The 13240-nt window shown below is 43.5% G+C and overlaps 1 protein-coding gene across 5 annotated transcripts in view; it reads right to left on the reverse strand.

Moving 5' to 3' along the window:
- Positions 1–13240, reverse strand: part of EHF (ETS homologous factor) — a 60607-nt gene that overhangs the window by 12881 nt on the left and 34486 nt on the right. For 3 of the 5 annotated variants that reach the window (XM_069965165.1, XM_069965166.1, XM_069965164.1), the window contains 2 exons: positions 2823–2922; positions 1468–1704 (listed from right to left, as the gene is read on the reverse strand). In XM_069965165.1, coding sequence (XP_069821266.1) covers positions 1468–1704; positions 2823–2919 — 334 coding nt within the window. In that variant the 5' untranslated portion in view covers positions 2920–2922. Of the gene's footprint in view, positions 1–1467; positions 1705–2822; positions 2923–3025; positions 3079–13240 lie in introns of all 5 variants that reach the window. The other 2 variants (XM_069965167.1, XM_069965168.1) reach the window with 1 other exon arrangement.

Genomic DNA, 13240 nt, shown 5'->3' on the forward strand with positions numbered 1-13240 from the left:
TATACCCATATTATAGAAGAATGGACAATCCCATATGGGTAACTTGATATTTGCCACATACAACTCCGGTTACTACATAACCCATTTCAGATAAACCCCTTTGTCATGAGGAAACTTTAAGACATGTGCTGTCCTGTCTGGCAGCGGGCACGTGAGTATTTTTGTTACATATTGTCAAAGAGGAAGTTTTACAGAACAGCGTAGGAGTATTGCCAAGACTTAGAGCATTGTGGAATAAGGAAATGAAGAATATCCAATAATGGGAGTCATTGCTCAGGATTTATTAAATACAAATATAATGCTAAAATTAATTGCTGTATAAAAATGGAAACTCTAATAATAATAATAATAATAATAATAATAATTATTATTATTATTCCTTTATTTGTATATTACCAACATAATCCAAAGTGCCGTACAGCACTGAAATCAGTCCCTGTAACCATTGGGGCAATCTAAATTCGCAACCAGGGATAATATACTAACTCCTTGCAGACGGTGTCCTTGGTGGGATTTGAACCCAGGACATCATTTTTTGTATACAGCTCCTATGAAGATCTATGTATCCCCAGGACTACAGACTCCAGGCTCTTAGTAACATATATTTGATATAAGAAGTTGGGGATAAATGACCACAGGCGCAGACTACAAAAAGCTTGTTTGTAGTCTGTAACTATGGAGACTGACTAGAAGCTGAATTTTAAACCTATTATTAATATTTTATTTATTTATTTATTGTTTTTTTTAAAGCCTTGCACTACATGAAATGAAGACTTGGCAATAAAACACTAGCTGTCGGTTGGGGTTGGGGCTGGGGTACTAAGTTACTGTACAGCAGGAATCAAGTAGGATCAATAGATTGATCATCAGGACTTTAAGGATCGGACATTAAGCCAATAGAATATATGTGAAGTTAAAGGGAACCTGTCACCCTCCGTGCCGGGGCAGAGCCTGGCCGATCCCCCATTAGAGACCCTTATACTTACCCCGTGCATGAGACACTCATAGAGAATGACGGCTTTAGGCACCGGGCTTCAGGCAGTGATATCTCGGAAACGGGAGCGGGTCCAGGAGCGGGACTTCATGCATGGGGTATGTATAAGGGTCTTTAGCGGGGGTCAGCCGGGTACATCCTCTTTAATCTGACCCAGGGATAGATCGGCTACGGGTCCCACGGGTCCCAGGCCGCGTCATACAGGGGCAGGGGATTTTGCCCACCAGGGGCGGACTGGCCCGCCTCCTCTGCTTCGGTTCGGCTTGGGACCCGTGAATAGAATGGCGCCGTACACGCCATTCTAGATTGTACTGTACAGCAAGTTCTTTTCTTCTAGAAATAAGCTACTTTGCATATTCTTTTCCCATGGAGCATTGCACGGCTTGTACGACTCCATTCACCTCTTCAAGGAGAAACACTGCTCTGCTAGTACCACTAGTACCGATAGCTTTTAATATGACCTGGAGCCTCACCATGCCACTTCAGATTTTGCACGTTGCTGTACAGGATGTGTCCGACAGCTCCTGCGGCTTGTGTGAAGTCCTGTAGGGTCATACTGCACAGGCGCTCCCCGGTGATGTCAAACTCTTGGAATGGGATACAGTTGGCGTCCAACTGGTTGGTGTCCACGAATTGCTGCAGCCATTCCCAGACCTGGTACTTAGTCCAGTACTGAGGATGTATGTCGTGCCATTGTCCCGTGAAGAATCCTGCAAGACACAGAATAAGTCAGACACTGCACAAGTCTCCTGGCGAAGGTTGGAGATGTCAAAGAAGCAGCTGGCACCATAAAAATGGGAAACATTTAACTCTGTTTGTGAAGGGAGTAAAACCACCACCTCACGTCAATCATTATTCACTGTATAAACTGCTTCCTGACGACACTTCTTAACCTGTTCAGGTTTTTTTGGGACCAATTTCCAGGTTAAAATGATCTTTTTTTCTTCTTTCAAATCTACAGAAGTGTCAGAAAGTTCTATAGATTTGTAATTTACTTCTATTTAAAAATCTCAAGTCTTCCAGTACTTATCAGCTGCTGTATGTCCTGCAGGAAGTGGTGTATTCTTTCCAGTCTGACACAGTGCTCTCTTCTGCCACCTCTGTCCATGTTGGGGACTGTCCAGAGCAGGAGAGGGTTTCTGTGGGAATTTGCTCCTGCTCTGGACAGTTCCTGACATGGACAGAGGTGGCAGCAGAGAGCACTGTGTCAGACTGGAAAGAATACACCACTTCCTGCAGGACATGCAGCAGCTGATAAGTACTGGAAGGCTTAAGATTTTAAAATAGATGTAAATTGCAAAGCTGTATAACATTCTGACACCAGAAAAAAGACTTAAGAATTTAAGAATATGGAAATGTAAATATCAAATATTAAACAATTTCCGATTAGACCAGTAGCTAGAGTTTCTATTGATTTGTGGCCGCCAAAAAAAAAAAAGGTAACAGTAGGGGGAGCCATAATGACTGTCACTACAGGTCCGTCAATAATAGATTTGTTTCGAATTTCACCAAATTTATTTGATTTGTTTCATGGCCTGGCTGCACAGTGTACAGTACAGCAGCAGGGGCACTTGTCTTTGACAGGTGTCCCTGCTCTTATACAGTGCACTGTGCTGAATTTACACAGCAGCTGAAACCCCCAACTGTAAGATGTAAGCAAATGAACGCCACTCAACCTATTGACCTTTGTTATCGTGTATGTTGCAAAGCTATGACTCCCAGTATACAGCAATAGTTGCAGTTGTAGTGAGCTCCAGGTTGAAGATTGCAAAACTACAACTCCCAGCATGCCCTGACAGCTAACCACTGCTCTAACATTTTTTCTTACCATCACATGTGGGGTAGGGAGAAGTCCAGGCTGACTGGTGGGAGTGGGAGTTGGCACTTGGATTCATATTCATAATGTTGCTTCCTTGCAAAATCATGATCTGCGGAAGAAAAAGAATAAATTGTTCCATTTCAGTGAATTATTTCTGTCTGTACAAGTAGAATTGATATCAGAATATATGCTATAAGCTTAGTTACACTCACTTATAATGGGCTGCAGTACCCGACACAGCCTACTTACAAGGGTGGCGCTGTTTCTGGGGGAAAAAAGAAACAGACCTTGTCTCATTCATCCCCTATGTAACTATAAACACTAGTAAGAGGCTGAAAATCCTTTCACTTTCAATTGTAGCCGAGGTCATGGTTCACAATACGCCCGAAGCTTGTGGTTTAGCAAGTCACGTGCAGCGGGGATCAGTTTACAGCTGGTTGTTAAGAAGTAATTCAGACTGAGTAGGAAATAAGCAATGACATTCTAGTAACTGAAAGCCTGGGAGGAGGCACATTACAAAGTGACAGATATGCGTCCATTACTTTCAGTAGACGGCTGCAAGGCATGATGGGAGTTGTAGCTTTGCAGGTTGGGGATCAATGCCTTAGACCAGGGATGGGGAACCATCGGCCATCCAGCTGTTGCCAAACTACAATTCCCATCATGCCTGGACAGCCGAAGCTTTAGCTTCGGCTGTCCAGGCATGATGGTAATTGTAGTTTGGCAACAGCTGGAGGCCCGAAGGTTCCCCATCTCTACCTTAAACCATGATCACGTCTGGCAGCAACTGGTGTAACATAAACTGTTGTCGGAAAGTTATATAGATTAGTAATTTACTTCTATTGAAAAAGCCTTCCAGTACTTATCAGCTGCTGTATGTCCTGCAGGAAGTAATGTATTCTTCCCAGTCTGACACAGTGCTCTCTGCTGCCTCCCCTGTCCATGTCAGGAACTGTCCAGATAAGTTGAGGTTTTCTATGAGGATTTGCTACTGCTCTGGACAGTTCCTGACATGGACAGAGGTGGCAGCAGAGAGCACTGTGCCTGACTGATAAGAATACACCATTTCCTGCAAGACATACAGCAGTTGATAAGTACTGGAAGACTTGGGATTTTTAAACAGAAGTAATTTAGAAGTCTGATTTTTTTTCCCCACTGGAGTTGCCAAACAGTCTTATACCCATACAGCAGCTGAGTTGCCAAGACCAATCTCTTTTAGGCTAGGGTCGGAGGCTCGTTTGGATTTTGTATAGAGCATAATGAAAGTATTAAAACCTAAATGCTGGAACCAACTGGGGATATGACGGACCCCATTAAAGTCAATGGGGTCCAACGCTATTAGGGGTCATGGTGCAGTGTACCAGCTAGTGTTGCATGGAATTTATCAACAATGGTGTAAAGTGAAACTGGCTCAGTTGCCCCTGGCAACCAATCAGATTCCACCTTTCATTCCTCACAGACTCTTTGGAAAATGAAAGGTGGAATCTGATTGGTTGCTAGGGGCAACTCAGCCAGTTTCACTTTACACCATGTCTGATAAATCCCCCCCATGATTCTTGCCTAAGGCTGATGTACATAGATAGCCCCCCATGGTCCATATAGACCAGGTAACTTCTCCATGGAGCATCTATGATGGTTCCTACCAATCCTATAAGTCTACCTTAGCTTATTAACTCTTAATAGTCACATTTTACTCCAAGCTGCCAAGCAATGCGTTTCACGAGCTTCGTAGAACAGTTGCCAGCCCGGCCCCCGGCCGTTGTACAATGTTTACCATGGGACACAGTAATGGCCCCATAGCACGGAGTACTCCAGTCTGTCAGATCAATAAGCCTCTTGTTTCCCGGCTAACAACCAATTCAGGACAATATTAACAATGGTTTGCTGAGTCTGACATCCACCCCAACCCAAACAATGTCGTGTTTGTTGTCATAGGGAACTTGACTTGACTTGACTATGATGATGGATACTGAATAGCCAGAGTTTACGAGCATAAGAGAAGAGGAAAAACACAAAAGACGCCATCATAACCAGCTGAAAATAATATCAAAAACCTATATACAGAGATGGGACCTGAAGCTTCTGGGCCCCAGTCTCAATCAATCAATCAATCAATCAATCAATCAATCGGAGTGACCAATATAGGAACAGAAGTCATCTAAGATAGTTACTATTATATAAATGGATATTAGGAGAGGCCATGACTACATGATGGGTGGGCTTACGACCTCTGGACCTCCACCACTCCTGAGAATGAAGGGGCCACAACGGGGCTCCAGGCCAACTGGCTGTGCACAGTATTACACCACATTTGCTTAAATGGGGCCTCAATGCAAGTCCCTGCAAGGAGGGTGGCTGGGGCATCGCTACTCAATGAGTCCTAGATGTCCGACCCCCCTTCAATCATAAACCAACAAACATATCCAACTGTAACCACTGTCCATTACAAATGGATGCCAAGCACAGTGTACACGATACTCTTACCCACTGTCCATTACAAATGGATGCCAAGCACAGTGTACACAATACAAACCAACCATATCAAACATCCAAATGAATTGGATACCAAGCATAGTATACACTGTTTTGTAGCCAAGTGTCCATTTCACCTGGATGCCAAGCACATTAAACACGATGCTCAAACCAAACATTTGCATCAGCTGGATGCCAGGTACAATATACACGATGCACCAACCAAATGACCATTGCCGCTTGATGCCGGGCATAGTAAATACAGTATTCCTACTAAGTATCCTTTTCAGCTGGATCCAAGCACAGTATACACCATACTTTTACCAAGCGTCCACTTCAGTTTGATGCCAGGCGCAGTATACACAATACTCTAACCAAGCGTCCACTTCAGTTTGATGCCAGGCGCAGTATACACCATACTTTTACCAACCGTCCACTTCAGTTTGATGCCAGGCGCAGTATACACAGTAATCTAACCAAGCGCCCACTTCAGTTTGATGCCAGGCGCAGTATAAACAATACTCTAACCAAGCGTCCACTTCAGTTTGATGCCAGGCGCAGTATACACAATATTCTAACCAAGCGTCCACTTCAGTTTGACGCCAGGCACAGTATACACAATACTCTAACCAAGCGCCCACTTCAGTTTGATGCCAGGCGCAGTATAAACAATACTCTAACCAAGCGCCCACTTAAGTTTGATGCCAGGCGCAGTATACACAATACTCTAACCAAGCGTCCACTTCAGTTTGATGCCAGGCGCAGTATACACAATACTCTAACCAAGCGCCCACTTCAGTTTGATGCCAGGCACAGTATACAGCCCTTCAAGCAAATGCGAACTTTCTAAGTTCTGTTTGCCCCTATGGGCGCGGACACAATATGACACTCTCCGTACACTATTTAGCACATCTCACTGAGGTTCTTATTTGGCACGACACAATGTTTATACACCAATGTGCCAATGCTCCTGATTATGCCAGATGAATCCTGCCAACTGGCCAGCAAAAGAGGTAAAAGGTTTGTGTAAACCAGTCTCTAGGCCTAACAATGCAATCTTAATGACAAATTTAGCTCTGCTACATCTGCACGTCTGCCAGGGACTGCACCTGAGTTGTGAGAATATACGGCTCCCGTACACTGATGAAGTAATGCAGCATTACTGGAAACCTGCAGGTGCATCTAGGTATTTGTAGTCATTGTGCAGTTTGTCAGTGGGAGGCCGGGCGCTGACAAGGTAAACCCCCCCAGGAGGCAGGCGTGGATTTACTGTTGGCAGGGAGACTGTTATCTCATGAATGGCTCAAGCAGCATTATCCAGCCGTACAGTTTATGTTGGCAGCCAGCTCCGCTCTATGCACCTGTTCTGCAGCTCCCATACTATCTCATAGGAGCTTTGATTTGCAGCAGAACAAACACACAGTACAAAGAATGGCATCTGCCTAAACAGCCCCGCTCACCTCCCATTATTTCCCAGTAACGTCTACTATTAACCCCTTCAAGTCGCCTAAACTTTTGAAATTCCTATTTAGGTATAGTCTATAGGACATATAGAAAGAACTCATTAAACATTGGGATATGGAATCCCTATTGTGTGATATAGAGCTAGCATGGGGCTATGTACTGTATTCAGAAGTAGGAGGTGAACCAGTGATCTGCCCAGTTGTCCACCATAACCATTATAATTTGCTGGATGACAATTCTGTTGGCGGTGACCTCTATTTCCGAGTGTCGCTGCGATTGTGCTTTCCTGGTACTTGGCACCATGTCATAACCTTTCATCTGAGAGCCGAAGACTTGTTGTGATCCTTGACTGGAAGCCAATACTAAACAGCCAACGGATATTCCTCCATAAGCTATAGGGTAATGTTCCTCCTTGAGGAGAACGCAGAGACTTATAGGTCATTCTGGGTAGATGAATATCTGTCAGTAGTATTATGGTGTCCTATCTCAGGGTAGCATAAACTAGTGACAGAGAAGCTGAACAGAATGATGTATCACTTACATTGTTCTGTGCCGCTGATTTAGAGATCTCCTCCCGCCTAACATGGACAATAAGTAGTCCTCTCCATTATGTGCATGTGCTCAGTAGTCCTAGATATTCATGAGAAGCAGAAAACTCCTCCCACCAACTGCTGATTGGCAGTTATCACTGACTAGTCATCCATGTAATGTTTATGGGGCCCTCCTGATTCCTTCCCCCATCTCCCGGTTAGGAGAACCAGACCGATCAAAACTTTTGACATGTCTCTATGACATGCCAAAAGTTTGGGGAATTGACAGTGACACTTTAATGGTCACATCTTGTCCTAAAAGATGATAAATATGCCAAGGCACAGGACATCATATTTTGATGAAAATGAATGAATTTTTATTTTGCTCACACTATAAAGAGCGTCTCTTGCCCTGGAGGACCCATCAAGGCAGCACATTACATGGACAGGGTCTCGATTTCATTGGGAACTGCAATACTTAATTTTACCTGTGGAGGCACTGCAGGGGAATAAAATACTCCCTGGTTATCTATTAGTGGTCTCTCTTAAGAAGCAATTGCTAGAAACACTCTTGTGGCTGACAATCAGGACACGTAAAAGTGACAGCGATCAGCTGAGGAGCGGGCTTATCACGTCTTTAGAGCGGGCTTCAAAATGTATTATCGGACGCATATCTTCCTGCTGATAACGATAAATGGAAACTGACAGATATGAATATATCCTTGCTGTCAGTTTCCAGATTACATGCAGGGCATACTTACCATCCACACTGCTTGCGATCCGGCGTGTGGCTTTTCAGTCCTCTGGTCACTGCTGTAACTTCAGGCTACCTTTTCCAGAATAATTTAGAGCCGGAAGAGATGAGTCTTGAAGATAGAGACAGCGGCCACAAGACTGGAGAGACGGATGCCGGATCACAAGCAGCGTGGATGGTAAGTATGCAATGCATGTGATCTGGAAACTGACAGCACAGATATATAAATATCTGTGCTGTCAGTTACCATGGTTGCACGATTGATTTGTCATGCTGTGTAAAGGCACTTCAAACAAGTGTCAATCTCACAGAACCACTCATGGCTGGCAAATAGTTCGATGTAAAAGGACCCTTAATGGGGAGGAGCGTCCTGTGTTTTGGTTTCTCATCTTGAATGCATTACACAGACGACCCATTTATTAGAAAGGGCAATATGTAATACTTATTTTCTCCTGTGGTGGCGCTATAGGGGAATGGAACATTAAGGGTTCTTGTATGCATCTCTGATCAGTGAGATCAGTGCTCACTTGCCTTTGAGTTTTTCTTCACAATTAATTAGGCGAAAAAAAAAACCCTATAAAACTTTACTCAGAAGTTGGCTGAGCTCCAAGGCGATGGAAGACGTCTAAGCTCATTTATTGTATCCTGATGTGACCCAATACACATCTAGCCGTAGTCTTTGTGTCTATAATTGACTTCACGTCTATAGCTCCCTGTGTTCACAAACAATGGCTAATCAGTTGTAAAAGAAATGTCACTCTAGGATAAGCCGATCTCACGTTATAGAGAGTATACTGTATATATTATACATGGATGAGGACAGAACAATGAATAGGAATGGTAGAGATAGCAGTTGTATCAGTGAGTATTGATCTCCCCCCATACATATGTGTTTGAAATGGACCCGTTTGGGTAAGCAGACTCCTCCAAAGGTGGCATAAACTTCTCAAAAACAAGAGGATCAGGCAGTTTAAGTCCAACATGTCTGATCCTTCTATCCTCCAAAATTATGTGTTGAGAGAGAGAGAGTTAAAAGGCCACCATAAATATGAGGCAGGGTTCCCATTATGATGGTGTCTTCAGTGTCACAGTCAGGTGCCAACGTATCTGTGCCCAGACGGGCAAGGACCACATTTCACCTGACTTCTCTTAACCTTAATGCATCCTTGTAGCCCACTATTACTCTGATCTCTACTCATGAGGAACAGAAACCCAGAACCAGCTGTCTACAGATGGATGACGACCTTTTGGTGGGGACTCTCGTTTGGCTGGTGTGAGTTTTCTTCTTCCTGGAAAAGAGCGAATTTACAAACCACTCATCACTTCAAGCTTCATCCCGTTCAAATGTTCATTTGTATCTCAGTTACCAACCAAGGTGGGGTGGCTTGTTGGTCAACTCTTGACAGCCAACATTGGGTAGCTCGGTCAGTATACCACTTGCTGCACACTACTGGCAGCAATGGGCATAGACTTGTGTTGAGCGAGCACTTAAATGCTCAAGTGCCCCACTTGAGTAACAAACCTTATAGAAATCAATAGGAGATTCAAGCATAGCGGAGGCAGAGCGGAGGGTGCCTGGTTAAACTACTACAGTTTTTGTTCTAATTTTTCTAGAATTTGTCCCTTGAAGGGATTATTACACGAAATATGCAAAAATTGGAACGAGAAAATGTAATAAGTTTGTGCAAAACACATTAGAACTCTGACGGTATGCCGGCAATTGCAAGGGAGGAAATATACAAAAATAAGAAAAAGTAATAGGTTTCTGCGGTGGCCGGGAAATATAACTGACAGTTGAAATTTACTAAAGGTGTATGACCACTTTACCTGAACACCCGATACTCGATGAAGCACTATGCTTGACGGAGCACACGCACATAATATTAGCTAAGAATCACTAAGTGATCTATCAGAAAATTCTGTTATATAATCCTGACTTCTCCACTTTTTACGTTACATTGCATTCATCTTGCCTCTTCTGGAACCACTGACGGAAAATCGGCAGTTCTGTTTTCCCATATTAGAGGGTGTACCAGGTGCTGAGATTGTAGTTAGAGATCGGAGGAGAACCACCTTTGGTTGGAGCCATTAATATCCTTTACAGAGCTCCAAACAACACTGTATTACCAAGCCTGTGCATGATATCGGCCTCCTGGCGACCCAAGTCACACCTTTACTAGCGGTCTTGTCTTGAGATGATCGCCACTCGAGCATGATGATTGTTCGGCATTTAAATACCGGTGGCTGAAAAAATTGGATGGGGACCCAAGGCTGCCTGGAAAACTTCTTCCAATGATCAAACTTGAGCATGCTCGAGTTGCGATCATCTCTAGTCTTGTCATAAAATAATGCTATCCATATATACATTCCTTATACAGTATGATATCTCTAGTAGTTGACTAAAGTACTTTTGGCCCACGGCCTAAAACTTCATATTCCATCTATACAATAATAAGAGAATGGAGAAGTGTCTGGTCTGTGCCAAAAGGATCAGACAAAGTGTTGTGTACAATGGGAGGACACCCCACTAAAGCACAATGTAAATAGCTAAACCCACGGCAAACAGAGTTCTCCGCACCGGCAATGGCCTGTAAATTGCTGCATCAAGTGCACGTCCGGAGATAAAATCTGTTTTGCAGAAGTTCAGCTGAGTTAAATTTACATTATGCCTGATAAAACATCAAATTGTTTCTTTAGAAATATCTTTAGCTAAGTACACGGAATCCATTCCAAAGAAGAGATACAAGTTTTTTCACAGTCTGAGGGTTTCGCTATGTGAGGACATGAGATACAGAAGGGCAGGACATGAGATATAGAAGTGTCACAGTCTGCTACGTTCAGAGTAGAACAGTCCACAAAGAACCACAAGGTTTTCCTGAGAAACTCTGGTTCTTCTTAAATAGAAATAAAGAGAATAACCTGTAGGATATTATGTAATAAAGCTGAAAGTGCTCATGTTTAGTATTGAGTGAACTTGACAAAAGTTCAGGTTTGGCAATATTCGTTTGAACCTGAAAGTTCTGCATTTGACTCCAGCGTCTGGAGAGGTTGGATGCCGCTCTAGGGCTGCCAGGAAAACATGGATACGGCCTGAAACCTATGGCTGGATCCATGTTTTTCAGGACTCCCTAGAGCAAGCTGTCCGGACCCCTGCTGCAGCTCAATATACCTGTATACTGAGCTGCGCACTGCACAGTAACTATGAGCGCTCATAACAAGCATTCATACTTACTGTGAAGCAGAACTGACAGAGTGGGAGTGTTTGTGATTTTAATGTTCTATGCTATATGGAAGGGGAAGCGCACAGGGGCTATATACTACTGAGGAGCACAAAGCGAGGGTCTATATACTACTGGGGAAGCGCACAGCTGGGCTATATGGGAGGGGGAGCACACAGGGGGCTATATACTACTGGGGAGCACAAAGCGGGGGTCTGTATAGTACTGGGGGAGCGCACAGGGGGCTATATACTACTGGGGGAGCGCACAGGGGGGCTATATACTACTGGGGGAGCACACAGGGGTCTGTATACTAATGGGGGAGAGCACAGGGGGCTATATACTACTGAAGGAGCGCACAGGGGGGCTATATACTACTGGGGGAGCGCACAGGGGGCTATATACTACTGGGGGAGTGCATATGGGGGCTATATACTACTGGGGGAGTGCACAGGGGGGCTATATACTACTGTGGGAACAACAAGGGGGTTCTATACAACTGTGGGCATTCACCCCCTTTGTACCTAATTTCAAAGGGCTGGTGAGAGAGAAAAAATGCCAGTTTTCCCGCTAATAAGCATCAATTCTGTATATAAATAGTTCAACAACGTTTGTAAAAAGTAACAAAACACGTTTCCTACTGATTTTCAGCTCGGACCTTCACCTGACAATAGACCCCGGCAAGTGGACCTTCACTAAAAGTTGTTGGGTCCCCCTGCCATAGGGCTCTATTCAACTTCTGCAGCCACCATGAGTCAAATGCAGAGCTTTTGGGTTGCCGCTGAACCCAAACCCAAGAGTGACCTTACTCTTCATGTTGAAAAAATACATTTAGTCTACAGCAGGAAAAACACACAAAAAAAATTACTGTAAAACACGATAAAATCCCAGGTATACTGTACGTTAGCAATGATAATATACAGTAACTTATATTGACACATTCCTTTACCACGTTTTATAACACACATCACTGTAAAACCCTGCGAAGAATCTTTTCATGCTAAATTTAGACGGTTTACTGCAGCATAACATTACAATTTTTTTTTTTTAACTTTATGGTTTTACGTGGGAATTTAAAGAATGAACAATAGAATATTCAGGAATTTGCCCATACTTCTGATAGGCCGCCTTGAGATTAAGACAATTGTAATTAGCGATCCATGTCCAGTTCTCCTACAGTGCCCCCACAGGGGGAAAAAGGTATTGCATGGTAACCATAAAAATCAATGAGCTAAAAATTATTCTAGTTTTTGGGGTCTCCCCAAAATACAGCTAGTACGATTACTATAAGGATGGAGTTGTTTTGAGGGTACCCCAAGGGAGATTTATTTTAAAGATTTTCTCCTTTATTAAAAAATTTAAAAAAAGCGATGTCAATGGGGTTTAAAGGAAACCTGTCTTACAGAACGTGCAGTAGGATCGGACAGGATTATATAGAACAGGATTTTCTGAGTAGATTGATATATAAGTTGTAGGAAATTATTCAGAACCTAAATTTCTGCTGACTCCGGGCTTAGGAGTCCAGGGGGTGGTCCTAATCAGGAACTGACAGTTATTCTTGTATCTAAATTCATATAATCAATGATAAGGACCGCCCACTAGACTCCTAAAGCCAAAATATTTAACAAAACCAAGCTTCAATGGCCGAACATGGCAGCTAGGTTGGGAAAGAAGCTTTGAGATCCGTCATCAAACTCCATCTTCTCTTTGGATATGCCAAACAAAAGGTTGGGGAATTTTTTGAGGGTAACTCAGGCTTTCACACTACTACTTAGTGTTACGTCCACTACACAACTTCCTGTCTGGCTGCGGCTGACACAGGAGTATTTCAACATCCCCTGTCTATTCTCAGGTTCCCTGTCTTCATTCATTAGACCTAAATTCTGTCGAGTCTCTGGCATCCCGGTAAATATTTCCACACAACGCAGATTACAACTCATTGCTTTCTTCAGGAATCCCCCATCTACATTTGCTCGACCAGACTACTCT

Source organism: Dendropsophus ebraccatus, chromosome 4, assembly GCF_027789765.1.
Source record: "Dendropsophus ebraccatus isolate aDenEbr1 chromosome 4, aDenEbr1.pat, whole genome shotgun sequence".
In the NCBI taxonomy this organism is placed as follows: Eukaryota; Metazoa; Chordata; class Amphibia; order Anura; family Hylidae; genus Dendropsophus; species Dendropsophus ebraccatus.